Consider the following 23,043-nt stretch of genomic DNA (forward strand, 5'->3'; position numbering starts at 1 on the left):
CCTGAAAAACAGACTTTAAATAGCTAGAGAGAAGGATGCAGAAGCTCAAATCTGGAGAACTCAAATGAGATCACTAGAGCTGAATACCAACAGCTGAAACTGGGTAACTTGGTTTTGCAGCGTTCCTTTTCTATCAAAGTGAGTGGAAGACCTGCCAGTTTCACAGCATGACTGGTCAACCCACTTCTACCAAGGCACACCAATGAGGACTGAAGATCCAGAAATCCTTGGTCATGGATCACAGACCTGCTTTCTCATTTTACTTGAACTATTCTAGAGTCTTGGTGGCTCTTTAGCAGAAATTCTTCAACCCAGAGTTCTTGCACTCAGCTGCTCCTCTTTCACTTTGCATGTAAGTGTTCTTCTCAACATATTTTTTATTAATATGTTTGCAGTACAATTGAGGTTAACTGAAGTGTCCTTGTGTAACTGTAAATGAGCCACAGCTGTTCATTTGAGTTCAAAATAGCTAAAAAGATCTTTATCAGCTTTCTGTGTGGCTTGTAAATCATCCCAGGTTCTGTGAATATCATGTTACCTACCTCATCTCTGCAGTCAGCTGTGTGATGGGAATGAGAGAGATCAACTGTGTGACGTAAATTCTTTCACTTCCCACATAGCAAACCTGGTTCAGGCTGCCCTTGCAATTTGATGAAAAAGAACATTCGATTGAAATACCAACCAACAAACACCAAATGTCCATTATGCATGGATCATTGAGTATTGTGTGGGTGGAAAAAAATTTCTTGTACTAAAATCACAAGCTATGTACTGCAGGTGGGAATGAGAATTAGCTACTTGTTAATAATTTATGAATAAGGAAACTAGCTCAGTCCAAATTGCCTTATATTAATGCTGCTTGTTAAGGAGACCAACTTATTCTGCAGAGCTCAGTGAAATTCTGCCCAAAGGCAGATCCCTGCCTTCCAGTCAACTGGATTGTGCCTCCAGAACCCAGGGCAACCAGGAAGAGAGGTTGGCATTTTGTTGGGCTGGGTGGAGAGCTCATCTCCTGGAATTCTCCAGAAACACCTCCAGGGCTGCAGTGCACAGCCTTGACGTGGCCTCCAAACATGTGCTAGATAAGGCACGGCTGGCTGGTGCCTGGGGAGCCTGCCAAGGGAGCCCCCCTGCTCCAGTGTGCAGTTCCAAGGGAAGAATACAGTGCCTAGGATACCTCAAGCTCCATGTACAAATAGAGTAGACTTAAAGCAAAATCTATCTGATGTTGAGCCTTATCATGAATAAGCCCAATGGGAAATGAAGCCTAAAGACATGCATGTACCTCCAGGTATGGGCAAGATTACAACATTAAATATTTGAAAGAAATTTAATGTTTTACAAATTAATTGTGTTCTGCATTAAAGTTTTCTCTGCAAGTATGTAATTATGCTATGCTAAATAAAACATAAAACTATGCTATGTAATATTATAGCATTTATGACCAATAGATTTAATAATATAATTGATCCTTATTCAATTTGCTTTGCAGAGGCATATGTGATCCTGGCAAGAATGCTTTCAATGATAATAAACAATTAACTTCAAACCAGAAAAGGAACAAAATAAACTAGAATTCAATTATAATTTTTTTGTTAGCAATTTTTAAAAAATTATTTTAAAAGCTTTCATCATAATCTTTACTGGTATATTCAATACAAATTGTTCAATACAAGATTTAAAGTTCATTTTCTGCTGCAAGTGAAGCAATGACTGTTGGTTAAAGTGGCAAGATGGGGGACAAAGAAATCATTCATTTTAAATTATAGCATTCCTCTTTTGAAAATAACTGTGATTACAAAGTATAACATGTTTATTAATCTCAACAGACTGCAAATAGGGGTGAGGGAAATGATTGTTTAAGCAGGAGTTCTGTGAAACATTCATCAAGATGGGTAGTGAATCCTTCTCCCTGCACATGTACCTGTTGTGGAAGAAACTGGTAGTATAAGGTGATGCTTTATGTTCTTTATGTTATGCTACGCTACATTTTCTGTCTTTCAAAGGCCTGAGTGAAGCTAAAATGCTTCACATACACCAGAAGAGAGACTTGTCTCAGAGACCCTGAACACTGAGACCTTTCCTTAGTACTTCTACATAAAGTTCATCCTTCCCTTGCCTCTGGTCATGACTACTGCTTCCTTAGTCCATCCATCAGCCTGTCATTTAGTCTGCACAGTAGTAGGCTGATCTATACTTAATCCTGCTAGAGTGGTAGAAGACAAGGATTCCAGATTTCAAGTAGTTAACCCTTTCTTTTTCAAACTTCACATAGAATGTCTCCATTCTAGAACTGTTTATAGACTATTTCAGCCCTTACCTGTCTAACTAGAATCTCCTTTTCAGTATTTTGAGTTTCTGACTTATTATTTTTGTCCACAGCAATGACATGATAATCAAAACAGTGAAGAACAATTAAAATCGAAGCTCTTTTTTATTGACTTTCTAGTTGAGTTGCAATTTTATCACTCAATAATTCTCTTATTTAAAAAAAAAAAAAAAAAAAAAAAAAAGCTATGGGAATGAGTGCTATAACACACAGAATAAGAGTGGGCAATTCCAAGAGAGCCCAACCCCGAGGAATGCCAGGAGGATGCACTAGAGCCTGTTGCAAGTAGAGTGCATGTTATAGGCAAGAGCTTGGGAATATAATTTAAAAATTTTCATACATGTATAAACACAATGAAAAATCATATATACATCTGCAATGAGATGGAAAGTGCAGCAATGACAGTAGAACAGCAAGACCTCAGGCTGCAGCAAGTGAGGATTTGCTCAAACACAGGAGCAGAGAAATGTAAGAAAAGAAGCTGCCTACCTTCAGAAGGCCTCAGGTAGGCAGGGATCTCTAAATGAAAAAGCCTTGCTTCCACCACCAACACTTTAATGAGGTCTGGGAAAGGGTGGAGCCAGGATCCACCCCTTCTGGTCACTCAGCTGCACTGCATGCGCCTGAGCTCCCCTGGGTTGGCTCTGCCTTCCCACCAGGTGCTCAATCACTAGTTCAGGCCATGACTCAGCATTTCTCCTACAACATAATTAGTAAATCTCTGTTTGGCATCATTAAAAAGTCAATGAAGAATTCTCTCCTCCAGCAGAGCGTGACAGAACACTGTGATTCTGAGAACTAGTCTCTATGAATTTTGTGCCTCATTCACTGACCTGGGTGCAGACTAGAGCTAGCAAGTCTTTCTGGTTGCTGCAGGGGTCCCTGGATCTCTGCAGAGCAACTGCATTTCTTTAGGAAGGAGACAGTATTTCTGTCCCCGTTTCCCTATCTGGGTGACATCAGATGTCAAAGTACAAAGAAATGTTTTTAAATGATAAACTAGATTCACGTTTTCTTGGGGATATTGATTCAAATAACAAATCAGTGTAATCTTGGCAGGCCTTCTACCTCCCTGTTTGTGCATTATCTACAAATTAGTTCATTGGCTGAAATAATTATTAGGAACAATGGTTCCTGCAGCATACTGGAGAACTCTAGTACTGGACTTTTGAACTGTGTTTGTATTATACATAGGCAGACAGGAGAAACACCCACCACCATGTGTTTTGAGGATTTTGTCAAAACTAACCTTTGTAGCCATGGTTTCACATGTCAAATGCAGAACATTTGTGGCAATTTTATGATGAACAATCTCCAGACCAATGTTCCAGTCTTGAAAAACACATGTGCATACAGAGTCTTGAGGAAGTCAGCATGATCCCTCACGGATTACAGAGATAACTGTAGGAACAAGTTCCACGAAGAAGGTGTGAGCTGCGACTCTGTAAAGGCTTCAATGGAGTTTGATAGTTCAAAAATGTGTCAAGTGCCTGATTTGGCCTTTGAACACCAGGGGCAAGAAATCATTCATGGAAAGACATCAGTGAATGGCCTGAAATATCAGAGAAAATCCTGAAGTAGCAAGGGCTGTCTCGGAAAATATTGAAGTACCCAAAGATATTTCCCACAGAGAAAGAGAGTGCAGTCATACTACTGTTTATTTACTGGAAACAATCTTTCAAGTCTACTGTCAAAATAATACATATCTGTTTACATATATACCACTGACACTGAGATTCAAGACTTAAAACTGAGCTAAATCCAGACCTGATGTTGGGGTAGCAATCGCTGACTTCAGCACAGTCACAATCACATTGTCCTATAATTGGGACAATTAATGTTTGGAAACTGAGAGAACCTCATCTGAAGTGTGAAGAGTCTAAAGATGTATCCCACAAGCATGTCCTTATATATATTCTTAAAAACCTTTGTGATTCTCAAGACCGTATGACACAGACCCAATTTCAGGAAATATGACTCATCAGGACTTAAGAGAGCTTCTGATACCTTCAAAATTGTGGAGTGGCTATTTTTTTCTCAAATCCTTTTTGTGAAACGAGGTTCTGACAGCAGGCTGGGCAATTCTTTCAACTATTCACTTTGCTGAAAGGTTGCCTAATGATATTGTGGAGAGAAGGGTGCAAAAGCAGCAAATGGGCCAGCTGCATTTCCAGCAAAGCATGAAGAACTTGCTGGGAGAAGAGCAAATGGGCAGGGAAATAGACAGTCTGTCTTGGCTGTGAGACAAATAACAGAGGTCAGTTAGAACATAAAAGAAACACAAAGCCTACAACTCATATCCAAAAAAGCAGAATGAAAAATGTTGGGTAATGCTACAGAAAACGTGGAGCTCCCTCAGCATGCATTTGCAGTGCATGACCATAATGAGATCACTTGTCCAGGACAAATACACAAAGGAGACTGGAGAACCAGTAGGGAGTTGAAAGATATTGAATATTTGTGGAGATTTTGGTTGCTGAAGTGTTTTCTAAGGATTCCTTTGCTACTCATTATTTGCTTACCAGTGTAAAAGCGTATCCGCCTTTGTGTGTGATTTCATGGATATTACTTGAGTTACACGGGGATCAGTTTGGCCAATGGAAACTACTACAGGGATCTCAGAGGTCTGAACAAATCTGCAGTTCGTGAGGTTTCCACTTCTAATTGCAGACTTAGACACATCAGATGCACCCTACAGTGAGACAGGTGAGGAAAAGGACGTCTGCAGGATCTGAGACAGCCCCACACAAATACCTCTGCACCATTGCACTCTCTATTACACAAACTTTTGAGCACACGTTGCCTGTCTGGGCAGACTTTCTAAAGAAATCTCATTGTAACTATCAGCTTCAGTTTTCATGCTTGGCACATGCTTTTGGGTTGAGCTAGTCAGAAATGTTTCGAAGACATAAAGCAACAGAATGTGATAAGTTTAAGTCACTTGTAAACACTCGTTTCAGAGGAGGATACACAATTTGCTTGTATTGTGTCATTTTATAACTCTTTAGCTTCCAAATGCAAAGCCACATTACTATAGTTTTAGTTTCCATAAATTTTCCTTTGTATACAAATACATCACAGTGCTTTATATACACACAGGGAAGATTCTTGGTATACTTATTATCTTTCCATTGAATAGCAGCAGTCATGCAAATTAACACCAGCTGAGGGTTTTTCCATCCAGATTTATTTCAACAATGGTACCTTTCAGGCTTAAATAATGTTAGGCCATACTTTTATTTCTTTTTTATTTTTGAAACACCTTTGCACTATGAAATTTTCATTAGGTTCTAAAACAGCTACAGAAAAGATCCAGTAGCAAACTCTGAGAATGAGCCAGACTGGATCACTTGAGTGACCACAAAATGTATCGATTCCGCTTGTTCTAGGTAGAGAGAAGTGAATGCATGTGTTGTGATAACTTAAAGCCATGTTTCTGAGACAATGAAAGCTGACTTATAGGGGATGAGACAAGATAAAGAAAATATGGGCACAGGCTCCCCACTTGAAAAGGAGAAAGTTGTTGGTTCTGCATGAACAGCGCAGTACCTTGGTGATGATAGATGTGCAGCCGCTCATAGCTTAGCTATTCCCACCAAAGCTATTGCAGTCAGAAAAGCACAAGTTGAAAAGTGATTCTGTGGGATCCAGCAAACTCTTAAGTGAAATAACATTTTGTTGTCTGTGTTAAAAAAAAAATCCACTTCCCTAAAAATATTTCCAAGACGAATATATCAGGTAGGACCCATCCAGCTCTACAACACTAGATCCTGTAAAACCCCGACGTGCATATTCCTTTTTTTTTTTTTTTTTATTTGGCATGAATTGCTGTAATACACGAGCCTGTAACAATCTATTGGAAACAGACCTTTGAATAGGAAATGGAGAGTTTAGATGTTACAAAGTGCGAGTAAGTTATTATTTTGAGATTGGCATATATTTTGGCAAAGTTAAAGTTGGCTGGAGTGATAGTGAGTGATGAAAGATGTTATGGCGATTGAGAAGTGGCTGAATTCCTTTGTTTCCAGACTTTACGCTTTTTTTTAAGGCACAAAATGTTTACATAGAAAGTGTAATATTGTTTTATGAATATTTGTTGCTAAAACCAGGCGTTCGAGCCTTACCCTTTTAACAAACTGTTTAGTAATGGAATTCCTCTGTTATTTTTTTAATATTTCTTAATTAGGGTTAAATCAGGTTGGTATGTGGGAACCATGGGAGAACAGCCCAGAAGTGAGGAACTGTCTGATATCTTACAGAGTGCACTTCCTCTCCAGGAGGTGACGTGACAGCAGGAGGAGAGATGACTCCACTGGGCATGAAGAAGTGATAACATGGAAGCACAAAGAGGGTGAGGAAGGGCTTTTATGTTCTGGAAGAACTTAAAACATTGAGTTTCATTTACGATACTGCCTGCTCCATATCTGTGTGTTGGGCTACCAGAGCCTTCTTTCCTATGTCTGCATTCCATAACCTGGGACCCATGAGTTATAAACTAAGCGGTGGTTATAAACTAGCATTCCTCCTTGATCATTTCTGTTTTCCCCTTCAAGGCTGGCATCCGGTGAGCCTCAATACACTCAGAAAGCACATTCCTGATACTTCTCTGTCCCTGCGGGGTTCCTCTATATTTGTACCCTTCAGTTGGCTATTCACAAAACTCATTGGCTTCCTGCCCTCTGCTTAGCCCCCTAAAGCCTGGAGTCAATCTTGAGCTGGTCTGTTTTTATAGTAAAAGACAGCCTGCATGCAGAGCTCTGAGCCATGGGAACCTAGTGTGGTGCAGCATCAATGAGAAAACTTTATTAAGAAGTGGAAGCTGCTGAAGCACACTCAACTCAGCCTTTAGGTGCTGTAAACCATTGCATCAGGACTTTCTCAAGCTAAGTACCAGTAAAAAGAGCAGTCACTTCTACAACTAGAGAAAAAACAACCCCAGACTAACTTGTAGAGCTCATCGAGAGCAAGAGTCAGCTGACGCAAAAGTGTCACACAGGCTGAGTTGTGATAACTTTTCTGAGTCTGTGTTCTCCCATCTAATACTTGGCTTTAATGAAGCCCTCCATATAAGAATGAAGACCTACTCTGCTCCAGTCTATTCATGCTATAATCTTCATAAACTCCTTTCCCAAGTAGCATTAAACAATTCCAATCCTCAAAAGGACTCAGCAAAGTTTATGTTTTGTGCTAGCAATGCTCAAGAGCAAATAAGACAATTAGGAAAAAGTCAGGGGGAAATAGCAAGTACTTACTTCAGAGAAATGTAGAACAAAGCATATGAAGCCTCATCCTTAGTAAATAAAACACTGAACTGCCAGTGACTTTAACAACATGAGGATAATACCTCCAAACTATACAATTAATTTTATTTTCAAACACCTAAATATATATATATATTTAGTCTAGCACTGTGAGGCTTCAGCTGGAATACTTTTCACAGTTTTGGGCAATGCACTTTGAGAAAGATGTGAACCAACTGGAGAGAATCCAGATGAGAGCAATAGGAATGATCAAAGGTCCAGAAAATGTGATGTATGAGGAAAGACCAAAAGAATTGGGTTTGTTTAGACTACAGAGGAACAGTCTGAGGGGAGACGTGACAACAATCTTCAGACATGTTAAAGACTGTTGCAAAGGGGAAGATAAACTGTTCTCTATTTCTACTGGAAGTGTGCTAAAAAGCAATAGACTTACATTACAACAGGGGAGACTCAGATTAGACTTTAGGAAAAACTTTCTATTGATTACAGCAGTTATACCTGAGAAGACATTACCTATGGAAACTGTGGGATCCTGTCATTTGGTGTCTGGGTACTGGCATAGGTGGGTCTGCTTTGTGTCAAAGGCATGAATGACATCACTATTCCAACTCCTTTTCAGATTGTTTTCCCTAATTTTAGGAATGTAGGAGAGAGATTCTGTGCAAACAGAATAGTTATTATTTCTTTTCCTGAAGGAATTTGGACATATCTGAACTGAGTGGTTGTTGAACAAGAGGTTACTTGCAGCCTTAGCTGTAAAGTTAGTATTGCTAACTTACAACCATTACAAACTGTTTGCAACTATTACACTGAAAAACAGTGAAAAGTTCTGATTCTCACCTGCTCTTAAGTCCCTGGACACAATTCTGGCAGTGGAGACCTGTGTCAAAGAGCCTGGCTCTAAATAAGCATAATGCTCTAATCAGTGTAAAACATGCCATCCAGTGATGGATTTCTATGAGCTCTGTTATACAGAACGATTTAATACAGGAAGGAACCCAAAGATGTGACATGTTGTTAGAAAGTAGAAAATTACATAGTACAAGTATTTTGGAATGAATTTACAATGAATTTTAAGTACAAAACAGAATCAAAGAAAAGCAGGTGAAAGTAAGACAAATGCAGAGTGAATTGAAACAAAGTGCTTGACTGATAATTTCAAAGTTAATTGTAAATGTAAAGTAGCACTTCTGAGATCCCTTGTTTCAATAGGTGTCTTTTTTTGTTTGTTTGCTTGGTTTTCACTTGTTTGTCAGCTTTCCATTTATAATGAAAAAAATATGCAAGATTGCAAAAGCCAGCTTTTTCTGCAGTTTCTTTGGTGCTTTTTGCTAAGCAGCCTTGGAGCTACAAAGGTTCACAGTCTTTGAAACATAGACTCATACCCTAGAAATGTTTACAGTGGAAAAAAGAGTCCTTAAAATATATGACCACATAGAGAATCATATGGGATCTGCTGCCGATACACCTTCAGAGGTCTGCATCCTGGTGGGGGTGTGCATGAAGAGGCCTCCCTCCTCAGACAGGCATCTGTCACTGGGTCTGTGGAAATACTGACTTGGTTTTGAGCTGCTATACGTACTGGCTTCTGAGGAGAGAGTTCTGCAGAAGAGGAACCGTGTCTTTTGTTTTAATGTTTACAGGGCACCAACGCAAGGTTTAGAATGAGTACTGTGATACAAATATCCTCAGCCGGATGACGGAGCTTCCTCTGAAGTTGATGACGGTGTTGACAGTGATCATTTCCAAGTCCAACTGAACAGTGCGGGGCCCTTTCACAGGACGGGTCATCACCAGCGTAGCACTGATCGGTCCTGTTTGCTGTGCACAGAACAAGAGGAAGCAGGTGAGATTTTCAGAAACAGTTTTGAAAACTGCCATCTCAGGTGAGACCACATGATGTGCATGGGCTTTCAGCTCATGTCAGTGTTTGGCTCCATCTCACTCTTTTGTGTGATCCATTGACTTCTACACTTTTTTAAAGCCTTTGAGAGCCCTGCACATAAAGGAAGCTATTGTGCAAAGAAATTTGCTATCATCTGAATAGAAAAAGATGAAAAAGATTTAGAGCATGCACAAAAGATGTCACTTGTTTCTTGAGGGGGTCATATATTATTTAGTTTGATGTAAAAACCACTATTACTTTGAAGCAGCAAACTCCAGGAAGGGGTTATGTTACTGGAGCTTCAAGAACAGATGTTCCTACGTGAATGGAAACAGGGCTTGCTGTATAATTGCATATGTTAACATTGCAAAACCTCACCCTCTGAAGAGAGCTTTAAATATGTGAAGGCATGTTAGAACATTTGTCTTGTAGTAAGTGGAAGCAGAGCTTTGAAATGTCTGTCTGGAACAGCGGATTATGAATATTTAAAAAACAGTTTCTGAGGTTAAAACTAAATGCAGTTTGTTTCCCAGCAATTGCTGATGTACATAAAGTGTGACCTGTTTTGCTATGGAAAAGCGTGTTTACACTACCTCTGATAAGTCAGGCCCAATAAGTGGTGAGGAATAGCTGCCTGGTGAGCCAGCAGCATCCTGAGCACTGTGCCCTCAGCTCTGCCCACTCCTGCTGGGTGCAGAGCAAGGGACAGGCACCACCTGCTGGCTATACACCCGCATGGGAATGTGCTGCCAGGGAAGGAAAAGGGCAGCTTGTGCCAGCAGAGTACTTTAGGTGACAAATGGATGGTTATGCGATAAATGAATTCAAGGAGAAAGCAGACTTGAGCAATGGTGCTCATCAATGCAGCCTTAGCAACTGCCAGTTTGACCCAGGCTAGAGGAAATGGTCAGTGGGATCAGAAATGACTTTGCAACAGGAAAGAGCTCATGGGATGTCCATAATCACTCCTGGACCAGTTATCACGTCAGAATTTTGGAAAGTTTTCTCTTTTTTTGGATGCTATTTAACATTAAAAGGCTGTCAAGAAGAACTTGTTTTTGAGGATCTATTGAAATCTGTCACGCTACCATTTTCTGTGAGGCGCAGGAGCCATCGGTAGCTGCTGAACACCATTTATTGTGAATATCAAAGCCAGGTTTTGACTGGGGTTAAAAATAAACACACTGAACATCATCGTCTTTGGTGGTTGTGCCTCACCCTGTGCAGGTGATTCCCATTGCCTCTGTGTGTTACTTTTTTCAGTTACCAAGGGAGAGTATGAAAAAACAAGTGAATAGTGTTGACTCTCTAATTGACAAATACCGGTAGTCTATAAAATTTTAAGAAGTTTTGGCACAACACTTTATCCTGGACACAGGAAACAGCTGCTCTTTGACAGGGCTACAACCATGGACTTTTGTGAATCTGATGGCTCATAAAATGAGAGCATTTGCTTTGAGTAAGCTACTAAAAAGCAACTGCAGCTCCCACAAACCAGTTTGTTGCTCTGCAAGTCTGAGTGTAAAAATAGTTCTGATGTCAGGAAGAAATGCAGCTACTAAGAAGATACTCCACATTTTTTCCCAGCCAGTGCCAGACTTACCCGCATGTAGAATTCCCTGCCCTCATTCCCTGATTTGATTTGGAAGATGTAATAGGCTCCAGGGTATCGAGTTGTTGCTTGCATCTGAAAGATGTCAGAAGGCACTGAACGCCCAGACAGAACATCCATGACTCTGTACAGGATGGTGAATGGTTGATCTCTGCAGCCGGGGTTTTCAGCTGGACACATACAGCGGCTAACAGAGAGATAGGATTGTCATCAATGGTTACAAATCCCTGCCACACTTCATTCTTAACATGCTAATACAGCTGCAAATAATCAGTCGATCAACCAATGAATCAAGTTGCCAACTAGCTAAAATAATCAATTTCACTTGTAATGAATTTTTTCTCTGATAGTGTTCTCTGCACTGCTACTCCAGTTTGCCTTCATCCCTGCTTTCTTTTTCTTGTCCTCCAGCTTTTGCCAAAATATCTTGGCAGTACCTATCTCGTTAGGTCACTTAGATATCAATACTTTCTTTGGTGTAGAATGCCTTGTGTTTGTTTGTTCTGATAGTAATTTATACTAGTAATTATTGGATAATTTCAATAACAGCGTGACGTAAATACTGTATCACTATTTAATAAAAACAAATAGTGAGATTTCCTGGATTGAAACCAAAGGTCACAGATCAATCACAAAGCTCTGAAGACGAGCAGAATAGCAAGTCAAGCATATGACATTTCTACCAACAGCCTCCAATCATCTGCAATGTCAGAAAACTCTTGAAACAAAGATGTCTTCCGTGTATTTGCCTTCCTGCAATGTATTTCTTACCCATTGTCGTGTTCAATTTCCCCTTACACATCCATGACACCTTGTGGCCAATAGCTCCACAGCCCCCGCCTGCATGCCCACTTTCCTCTCCGCACTGCTCCTTACTGACTTTGATCCTCTCAGCTCTTGAAAGCAGGCTCAATTCCTGCTCATCCTCCATGTGCAGCTTGTGGCTTCATATTTGACTTTCTCCAAGGCTGGAGAATCCTAACCTTGATGCTTCTCATAAGGAAGCTGTTCCCTGCTTTTGATGCTCCTTGTCACCCTTCATAAATCTTTGTCCAGTCATATCACACTGCTCCTGTGAGGAGGTGATGACACTAGTGATCATCTTGAAGATACAGGAACACAGCTGCACATGCTTTAAGGATATTCTGCACTTCAATTTCAGATTGTTCTTCTGACCGCTACTCAGTGCTACAGGTCATGGAACCATGTGGAACAATCCTCAAACCTAACATGGAAGGGATTATGATCAGGTCATCGCTATTTATTTTATTTCACCTGAAAATTGGGGTTGTTTTTATACTTTACATTCATCTACACTGATTTTGAACTTAGCACAATTAGAGGCTCCTTCTGAAATTCTCCTCTTATCTTTCAACCTCTTATTTATCTGTGCCAGGTATTTCTTACTTATGGCTGCTTAATTTCCATAGAAGCATGAAGTGTAGGGTTCTTTTCAGAAACCTTTGGAAACCTAAGCAGACCACATCAACCCATGTCCCTTAGCCACAAGCTGCTAATTTCTTCAGAGAGCTTCGATAAAATGCAGGATATCCCTTTATAAAAGCCATGTTGGGGAATTTACTGGATGGAAAATAAGGCTTTTTTGTCTATTTTTTTTTCTATAACCTCCATCATTGACACCAGCTTCAGACAGTTCCTCTGGCAAATTCTCCATAAAAAGGTTCCTGGCATTATGAACAGCCCATTCCTTCCACAGAGAACACAGACGCAATGAATTTGCTTGGCTTCTATACTGACCACTTCCAGACATATGCCACAAATTAAATGCAGTCACATCTAGATAGAGCCAAAGCCACCAAATACAAAGCTTGGAGAATCAAGAACTTTGGTGCAAGCTTATTTGTAAGTACCCCACAGTTGGGCTCTGAAGAATTTAGACATTTAGATACAAAGGCTTTAGACATTTCAAGATCTAGTTTAAGATTTCACCACTTCTGAAGGTACATAGCCCCAGAATTGACAGAACAGAACTTGTCCACTCTTCAGCTGCCCTAGTTCAGAAAGCAATGTAAAAACACAAATGCATTGTCATGGGAAGCAGTGAATTCTTCATCTCTTGCTTTTCTACAAAATACATATGCTACCAAGTAATCTTAAGAAACTGGATTGAGCACAAACATGGATGAAATTCTGTGACTTGCACCATATAGAGATCTAGCTGTGGCTGAAACATTCTAAGCTCCAGGCAAGTATATACAAAAATGTAAAAGAACTGAGCACTATTTAGAAATGTGGGCTCCACCACCCTCTCCTGCAAAATACATTTGCTCAGAGGATTCTGAGTTTAGACACGAACAGTGCTAATTTCAGACTGTGCAAATCAATCTGTGGACTGCTGTTTTTCCGCACATCTAACCTTCGAGCAGTAGGAAACTACTTGTGTTCTGCTATAATGAGCATCTAATGTTTTTAAAGCACTTCCTGGACATGAGCTAGTTAGTGTTTACAGGAAATACTCACATTAACAAACAGCATTTAAGCATATATGAAGTCAGTAACATAATTGAAGTGTCTTTATTACATTACAAACCTTGCTGTTTCCTCTACTCACTGATAAGTGTTTTTCCAGTCTAACTTCCCACACATCTGAGTATCATATCATATCCCACCTGGTGACCTGGTAAGGAATTGCAATTTATTATTTGTATAAAGCTCTCTAACAGTAAACTCTCCAGACACATTTCATGGCTGTGTTGCAAAAAGCAGCTTATTATTGTAAAGATATGCTTTACACAGTTAGAATTTGCTTTTGTGGCTGTGGGTATTACTCACTTCTCATTAATCTGGATATAAGGTTCCTCGCATCTTACTGGGTCTAAACATTTATATTCTCCTGGGATATTGAAACACGTTTGCTGTAGAGTGCAGGTGAAGTTCCTAATTTCACATTCATTGATATCTAAAACACAACAAAACAAGAGAAAAGCTAAAATAGAGGCGTATGCTTAAGACGCAGCTGTTACTGTCCAATGTCCACTGTATGGTATTGACCAAAAATTCACTCTTGCACCATGAGAAGTAGCTTTTGATAACTGGTCCCCTTCTAATATTAGTTTTTACCCCACTCATTTCTCCCTGTTGGAGTGCTCCCCTATGCAAAATGCTGCAGCAGTGAAAAAGAAACTGCTGCTCAAGCTCTCTGACCTTAGAGAAAGTGAAAACTAAAGAGAGACACGCAGCAGAGGGGAGAGCATTTGAGGGCTTCACTGTGTAGCTGTTTCTTAATCAGTAAAGCCTTCCTCAGACCATTGCACCAATTGACCTCAGTGGGGCTGTTCATGTGATGACATTCTCACCAGAACCACATAATTGGCCCCTATGAGCATGTCACTATGCAATGCCAAGACTAAGAAATGGAGTCCTTGAAAACCTCTTTCCAGACACTGGCCTTGTTTTCTAGTCCCTCTGGGTTTTAATCAGTGCTGGAATGCTCTTACCTTGGCAGCTTCTGCTATCATCAAGCAGATTATAGCCCGAAGGACAGACACAGTAGTAAGAACCAGGCCCATTCACACATTCGTGCTGGCAGAGGAACTCTGAGAAGCTGCATTCATCCATGTCTGCAGTGGTAAAACAAAGTTTAGAACCTTTGGCTTCACAGTTAAAAGCATAGTCCCACAAGCAGGTGGCCATCCAGGCGTGCCTATCATCCCAGCTGGAGGTTGGCATCCTCCAACTACCTAGAGCTCTGAGGCAGCCTGGCAAAATGCTGGTAAACAAGATCTTAGCTAAACTAAACCAAAGCTGCTGCTCAACAAGATGCACGACTCTGATTTATTTTTTTGAATACCTGTCACCAGTTGGCCATACTTTTAGTTCTGTTTTACATCAGAGATAGAGGTGCTCCAACTACAAAGCTGCAACTGTAATTTGTAAGGACAGACTTGATGGTATTTTTCTTCTCCTTTTTTCTTCTTTTTTTTTCTTTTTTTTTCTGGAGAGCATACTTCTCTTTCTCAGAGCCATATGGGTCCCAGTAGAAATCCTGTAGCCAGCCCCAGCCCTGGCTGTTTTATGTAACCTAGCCTCTAGCCAGTTACTTGTAACGCGTTCTAGCAAGACTTCACAGCTCATCCCAGCTTGGGTCAGACTTACTGGAAGGCTCAGTGATCTCCCAGATACCAAGGAAGCTAAGCAGTCTGTCCAATCTCTGATTAAAAGCAGTGTATGATCTCTTTTCCCCCTTTACTCATGAACTGACCAGAAATCATACGCCGTGGAACCGTGTTCAAATGAGAAAGATGAACATCAGAGCTGCAATGGAGGCATGGCTGACTGAGAGGAAAACACATACAAAGGCGCTAGAATGAGGGAGGCTGCTGTTAATCATTTCCTTCTTTTTCTGTGCAGAGGAAGAGAGAAACAAAGACCAGAGTCCCAGCCAGGAACTCCCAAGTTCGAATTCCCAGCTCTAACATTGACTCTCCCAAGCAAATCACTTTCACTCTTCAGACTGAATTTCCCTTTCTTTTCAATTGGATTCGGTCCATTTATCCACTTCTGGTGTTTTGTACAGATGTATTGGAGAGTGTTTGAAGTCCAAATATGCTAAAATAGCTTTATGTCTACAACCACATAATCAAAAGAGATTAAGGGAACTCTAGACCTGCACACTTCTGTTGTTGTGTCACCTGCTTCAGCAAGTTCTCCGAAAAAATCACCTTCCTGACAAAACATGGACCAGGGGCTACCTCCATAAAGAGACTGAGATATTGCCCAGCCCTCTAGGCCTCCTAGCCAAGCCTTCCAGCACCATCAGATTCATAGAACCTGTGCTCAGCTGCTGTCAAATGCTGGAGGTAAAGGCACAAAGGCCATATCTTTTTGCTTATGAGTGACCCAGGGCAGACACCTTTGCTATTTCTAAATCCTTCTGCAGTGCTGCCAACTATTCTCACTGGGACTGTTTGCTTAGTGAGCCCCAGTGATATCTAGTAATTCCTTGTGAGGTGAAGGAAGCTCATCCAGAGGAATGTGACATGCTTGTGACAAGTGTTTTCTGGTATAGAAGGGTCAAAGGAAGGTTTTCTGCTCTAAATCTGTGTGGTGGAAAATCCTTTTTGCTGGCTTAATTCTCAGCCATGAATGAAGTTCAAGCACAGCCTTTACTGCTGCTATTCTGTTCTGGCAATGTTTATGTGGCACTAGGTTAGGGTTAGGTTTAGACTCCCAGATAGCTCAGGAGCATGGAGAAGGGCATGGGAGTCTAACTTAGAAGAAAAATTTTCACTAGAAAGCAGAAAAGTTAGGTGCTTCAGCTCTAAATATATATAATATAATATTATATATATATATAGTATATGTGTATATATAAATATAAAATATATAAATATATATAGCATGACCCTTTAGAGACCTAGGTCTTTGTACCTTCCCTCAGAACAAGGAGATGTGCATGAAAGAATAGCTTTGGGAACTCTAACTGACACACATACTGCATATCACTCTCCATTTCTCTCTCAGAAACAGTATGTTACATCTGTTTACTGTAAATTAAAAAACAAGTATTTTCCAGTGTTTTTTCTTCCAAAAAATATTGGCTGGATTCTCTAATTTTATCAAGCTGTGGGAACATTAAGCACAGAAATACATTTCATCTTCAATTAAAATAAAGCAATAAGATAAAAACAAAAACAAGAGAGGAAAAGGTAGAATGACATAAGCAGTTTCATCTGCTATGAGCTGAAAGATCAGCAATAACTGCTAAGAAATGGCACATTATTTTTCAAGTGCAGACAGAGCCATGCAGAGGAAAATAGGGAAGGTTTAGGCAGAAGTGTGAGATCATAAGAACAAAAAGGGTACGTGCATTCAACAGACAAATGGAAAAGTGCTTTATGAATGAGTATTTCTTTATTGTGGAAAAATGTTCTAGGACTGTCCCTAGTTTACTTGCTTTAGTAAGATTCCCATTCAGCATTGGAAACCTTATGTTCTGCTGTTATCTTAGAGCTTTTTAATTTTTAGCTTAGTTCTTTAAAACCTTCTGCAGCCCTCCTCCACTGCGCTTTTCTTGGTATTTGCTGCATACTGAAACTGGAAGGAAGATCACATTAATTGCAGTTATCCTGCTGCTAATCGTACACCAAAGCAGAAGATTTCTACAAAAGCATACACAAAACAGTACGCTGGAAAAAGAAAGCATAATAGAACTAAAGAAACCAAAACAATAAATAACTGAAGACAGTTACCACTGCAGTTAACTCCGTCAGCTTCCAGTTCGTAGCCAGGTTCACAGCGGCAGAGAAAAGAGCCATAGGTATTGACACAAGTCTGAGAGCAAGGGTTTTCTCCCGTACATTCATTCACATCTGCAGGAAGATAATACCCTGAATCAGTAACTTCTCTCCAAACTCTATTTTCAATTCATTACTGTAAGGCATTTCAAATGGATTACATGTATAGTAAAAATAATTTGTTCTGAAAAACATAACAACGTCAGTGTTATTTATTGAGATACCAGATGATGTCAGAAAGAACGTGTTGGAAGCAACACACGTGGAATTCAAACATTTTGGCAGTGTCTTCAAAAAAATAACATGAAAGATAGGGTGAAATATTTATTATAAATGCATGTCTGTTTATCTTACAACATTAAAATCATGGAAAAGATTCTGTTATAACCGACCCGATACAAAATGCAGTAGGATAACCTTAGGGGAATAACACAATGAGGACTGATCCTTATGGGAACTCTGGCTGTGAGAAAACCATTTTTTATTCATTTAGGACATTAACAATTTCTGGAAAGTTCTTTTATCATTGTCATATATCATCTTATGGAGAGGTTGTGTTGACTGTGATTCAGGTAGCACATCACAGAAAAAGCTGTTCTCATGCTCAGGACCCTCATCTGAAGCTTGGGTGACTCGGATGTAATTTGCTTATCTGGCAGGTTTCCTGTCTTAGGTAAAAGTGCTTCAGTTCTTGGTAATTTCAGTAAAAAATCTAGGGGGGTTGGGCCTGTTTGCATATTCCTACTGATATACTGCTCAGGTTGCATCTGTACCCCTCCTGTGTGCTGTGATGGCAAACAAATGTTCACAAGGGAGCTACAGAAATATCTCAGAGAAATCTATCAACATTTTCAAAGCAATGCTGTGGCAGTTACTTGCATACTAAGCACTAAGCACATTTTAACAGCGTTGCTGGTTGGGAGCAAAGATTTCAATCATGGTTAAGAATGCATGGTACCTTGGCACGATCTTCCATCATCGTTAAGGGTAAAGCCTGGGTTGCACGTACAGGAATAGGAACCAGGCACGTTGGCACACAGCTGCTGGCAGTAGCCGTAACGGCACTCATCTATATCTATGAATGGGAAAGAGAAAAAGCAGAGTGGTTGGTGTTTCTACATGCAAATACAAAGCATCAAACACCCTGAATCAATGGCACCAACAACAGAGAAATAACAGTGCGGCGGTTACAGACCTAACAGCCAGACTTTCAGACGATCAGACCGAATTACAGATAAAATGTATTTTTGCTCAAAAGAATGGAGCACTGCATTTTTCTCCACGTCTTACATCTGACAGCAGAAGCTATGAAATGACTGCCATTGCTGTAATGTTGAGCTCAATGCTATGTTGTCAGAAGGCCCCTTTAGGCATTACCTGGAAGTCCACCTGACACCTGGTACCACCCATCAACACAAACACAGCCCCGCAGCAAAGCTTTACCAGAATCAAGGGAGAAGAATGTTTTATTTCCATGCATACCAAAGCTACTCACAAAAAAAAAAACAACAAGTATATCTTACTAAGTGCTCCTTTTTTTATTCCAGACTGGATGTTCTCAGAAGAATTGTTTTTCAATAGTCACATTTGCATTTTATGTAAATCTTTAAAAGATAAATTACAAGATCAAAAATGCAAACAATAAATTTGCTACCAAAATGAAATAGTAACTTGGGCTTAAATAAAGCATTAAAAATACATGCAGTCAACTGTTAAAAGTCGAAGAAAATGCTGTAAATTATGTATGCTGGAAGTGCTAGAAGAATTTTGTTCCTGGCCTAGGAACAGTAGTAGCTGTCACTTTCAAGGCTTTACATTCCCTTTAGTTTTTGGCTTTTGATTTATGGAGATTTTTTTAGTGGCTGCTCTCAAAGCTTTGCAGCTTTGCAGCCTTCCAGTGATGGTCTAAACATCGAATTCCTGTTCAGATTCTTCTTATGGTTGATTAAAATAAGATTAGAGCAAGTCTTACCTCTCATTCAACACCCATCATTGCTAATCTCTAGGGCCATTATAATGACAGCAGAGGACAAAGCAGGTGCTGGAAGACCCTCTCTTTATAAATGCTTTCTGTAAGTATGACCATGGGAGATTGTTTTATTGAAAGAGCACATTAATTTTTTCCCAGTTTGAAAATAGAACCGTGTATGGAAAAACTGTAACTGTGTAAAAGGCTGTGGATAATTTGGAAAAGTGATGATCCTGCCATCTGAAAGACTCACACAAGAAGACACAGTTTTGAATGTCCATTCCTAAGGCTCTAAAGAGAGTAGGAAATGAGAGCATTTCATCAATGAAATGCTAAGCTAGGAAGACCAAACAAGTGTAAAATCTGCAGCCAGTCTGCTGTAAATAAAGTTTGGTGAGTAAAGTTCTGTGAGGAAAGGCACAGGTTTTGGTAGAGTGACCCTTATCGTGCATTCCAATGCACAAGAAAATCAAAATGACAGTATTTCCCCTATGGTTCTCATGCATACAGTTACATCTAGATGAATTCCAGCAGCTCATTATTTGTTAGCTAAATGCTTCCTGTTTTGGTGCAATATGTTAAGACTGTTTTGGGAAAATGAATTCTTGAATGACTTGAACTTTTACATGATTTGGTAATACTATAAAAACAACAACATTTTGAATCTGATGGATAAGTAGCTACATCCTGTAATTCAGCTTTACATTGTTGGCTTCAATAGCACAGTTTTGCCAAGTCTTGTGAAGGCATGCTGAAAATATCAAAGCTTTGGAAATACTCTCACTGTGTAAAATAACAAGGACATTGACACTTGGTTTTACCCTTACTACCTTTAATTTCCCACCACATTTCAAATAGCAGGATAACTCAAAGGCCAGGGTCAGCTCTGGTATGTACAACAGCACTAGGCTTGGCCCAAACTCTGCAAAAGTAACATTGATTTTAAGTAAATTAATACCTCATTTCACTGACACATTGCATTACTTTAAATACAAGCACTGGATTTTGTGGAACTGTTATCTCGAGAGCATTGCAATTTTTGAAGGAAGAACTTTTACAGAGTTTCTTCTTGTAGGTGGTTCTTGTGGAATTTACTGTACTGTCTCTTGCTGTGTAAATATTACTGGGATTATTACAATAGACAGCAGTGTAGCTTTTTGTAAGTGTGGTATACTAAGAGTATTCCCTAAGGACCTGTCTCTAAAAACTCAAACCAGTCCTCTGATTGCATTAAATGAACGGTCTTTAACTGCCTAATGACAGAAAAAAATTACCTCTTCAAGCCCAATGGAAAGTATGGAAAACAGGCTTTTTGGAAGTTAAAAAAAAAAGATTCTGAACAAAACTTGCTTCTAGCTCTTTGCACTACCCTGAAATAATCCACCCATGCATGCATAAAGTGGGCAACAGTAGAACATTATTGCTTATTTTAAATGGCATAAGCAGATTCTCAAATCAGTTCAGCAAAGCAGTCACTTCAGCTCTCTGGTATATCCATCAAGCAGCAAAGTGCTTTAGATCCATGTCCAAGTCCTGAATGATGCACACAATCCTTAAGTTTGGGCTGTAACTCGGAGAAGTAAATTGGTAACACAACAGATGACATAAAGCAAAATCCCCCTCCCTGCCCTCTCTCACCTCGTCCCCATCACAAATACCTGTGCAAGCCCCAACTCAAGGTTAGCTCCATGCATCCACATATTCAGGCTGCTCCTCACCTCCATTTCCTTTGTGTATGCAAGAGAATACAGATGCTCCCTGTATGGGCTGGTTATAGTTTCCTCTGACCTGGCAGAATAGAATGGCTCCTTTCTGACATTATAGTCAGCCTATTTTATTTATTTAATAATGCACTTAGCATGCATTCTATGATTCTATTATTTTCCACTTTTTTTTTTTTTTTTTCCCCCCAACAGGAATTACCAGAGATTAAGGAGCAGGAGGCGTGGAGACTTCATTTCCCTTCATTACATGCCACTGATTCCGTGCCGCAGCCATGCAGACCCCCATTTAGCTGAGATAAGCTCTGTCCCATCAGCCTCCCCATGCCTGCAGCGTTAGGCAGCAGCAGCGTGCAGTAGTTAGTAGTTAGATGACAGTCCTGCACTAGAACTGGTACTTGGGAGAAGAAATTCAGAAAACATCTGGAGAAGCTCCAGGACTGAATGGGCAGGGAAATCCCATTCTTCTTCCAGCTGAGGTGTTGTGACAGAATGGTCCAGCTCTGGATAGCTGGCAGGCAAACAGCCCACGCCCAGGGGAAAAAGTTATAGAACAAATGTTAAAAAAGGTTTTTTGTCCTATCTCCCTTAGAGAGCTGTACCTAACATAAGCATCTCCTTTATCATCCCACAGGCATGTCAGACAACATGCAGGTCTGGGGAGACTGGAAATCTTTCCTGTGCTGTTTGTTAAAGGATGTTTTTTTCAGCAAGGCTGAGCTAAAAAGGATGAAAGGACATTGCTGCAAGAAAAATAATAAAATTAAAAAAAAAAACTGCCTGAAAGCTGCAGAAACTGCACCCGTTGGTGCAAGTTGGCTGAATGGATTTATGAGCTTGTTTCTTGGTACTGAATAGTTATCCCTTCTGGTCTGGACTATAACTGCGTGAAAAGGACATGTCTGTTTGGGAAGAAGCCTTTTTGTACACATCCTCTTACATGACTATTACAAAAGGGAATGTAAAAATCCCATGTGTAACATAGCAGCTGTCGTATGGCACTTACATCTACATTTTGTTCCACCAGGGAATCCCTCTGCCAAGCATACTGTTGGCACTTGCAAAGATGAAAGATATTAGTTTCTGCACAGCCATAGCCTTAACTCCATATTTGACACTCAGTGAAATGAGTTCAACCATTCACAGGTACAGATATAAAACAGATATGCAAATCTCATAAGGCAAGAGGTCCTTACCTAAACACTGGCCTTCTAGCAGCCAGTAGCCTTCAGTGCAGGAACAGGTATACCCCCCCTCAGTATTGATGCAGATCTGGGTGGGATTACACTGGTGAGAATCGGAAGCACATTCATCAATATCTGCAACACAGAAATACAACAATTAATAGTTAAATGGGAACAAATGGTTTGTCAAACTGTGCAGGGAGTTGTAGTGTGTACACAGGTCTGTGCAAGGAGACAATGTGCAGTAAACCAGAGAGAATGACTGTAACCTGAAGTAAATTCATAAAAGTAAATGTCAGATGGCAACGAGAACTAAGTGTGCTCATCAAACCTTTCCCTTCTGCAGATGACCCACTGTGTCACAGAGAGCCTTGGGAAGGGCATGCTTTTCATTACTTCCACTCTTTTTTTGTCACTGCACTGGGATTTCCATGCTTTGGGACACTGTTCAGCCCTGGGCAGTGGCTGCTGCAAGGGATATGTAACTCAACTGCACAGCAAGAGCTGAGCAGAGGCTCGAGAGACACACAAACACAACCATCGTGAGGATCAAATGCATACAGAATCTTGCTTCCTACCTTTACCAACACATAATATCTCACTGCAAATTTTCAGTCAGAAGGTTCAAGCAATATCAACCTTTACCTGAGAAAAAAAATGTATACTTCTCTAGAATCAATTTCCTGAAAATAGATTTTTATTTATTTATTTATTTATTTTACCATCCCCATTGTTTTTAATGTATTTGGCTTTTTATTACAACCCCTTAGGGTGCTTTGTTGTGGGCCTTTCTCTTTTTTCTTTTTTCTTTTTTTTTTTTTTCAG

General features: G+C 40.0%; 1 protein-coding gene across 1 annotated transcript in view; it reads right to left on the reverse strand.

The window, feature by feature from the left end:
* Positions 1 to 6,021: 6,021 nt before the first annotated feature.
* FBLN5 (fibulin 5) overlaps positions 6,022 to 23,043 on the reverse strand; it is a 44,485-nt gene continuing 27,463 nt past the window's right edge. Inside the window, exons 5-11 of the mRNA XM_048948817.1 lie at positions 22,231 to 22,353; positions 18,303 to 18,419; positions 17,300 to 17,419; positions 14,546 to 14,668; positions 13,881 to 14,007; positions 11,079 to 11,274; positions 6,022 to 9,411 (exon numbers count right to left, since the gene is read on the reverse strand). Coding sequence (XP_048804774.1) covers positions 9,250 to 9,411; positions 11,079 to 11,274; positions 13,881 to 14,007; positions 14,546 to 14,668; positions 17,300 to 17,419; positions 18,303 to 18,419; positions 22,231 to 22,353 — 968 coding nt within the window. The 3' untranslated portion in view covers positions 6,022 to 9,249. The remainder of the gene's footprint in view (positions 9,412 to 11,078; positions 11,275 to 13,880; positions 14,008 to 14,545; positions 14,669 to 17,299; positions 17,420 to 18,302; positions 18,420 to 22,230; positions 22,354 to 23,043) is intronic.

The sequence above is a fragment of the Lagopus muta genome, chromosome 6, assembly GCF_023343835.1.
Source record: "Lagopus muta isolate bLagMut1 chromosome 6, bLagMut1 primary, whole genome shotgun sequence".
Classification (NCBI taxonomy): Eukaryota; Metazoa; Chordata; class Aves; order Galliformes; family Phasianidae; genus Lagopus; species Lagopus muta.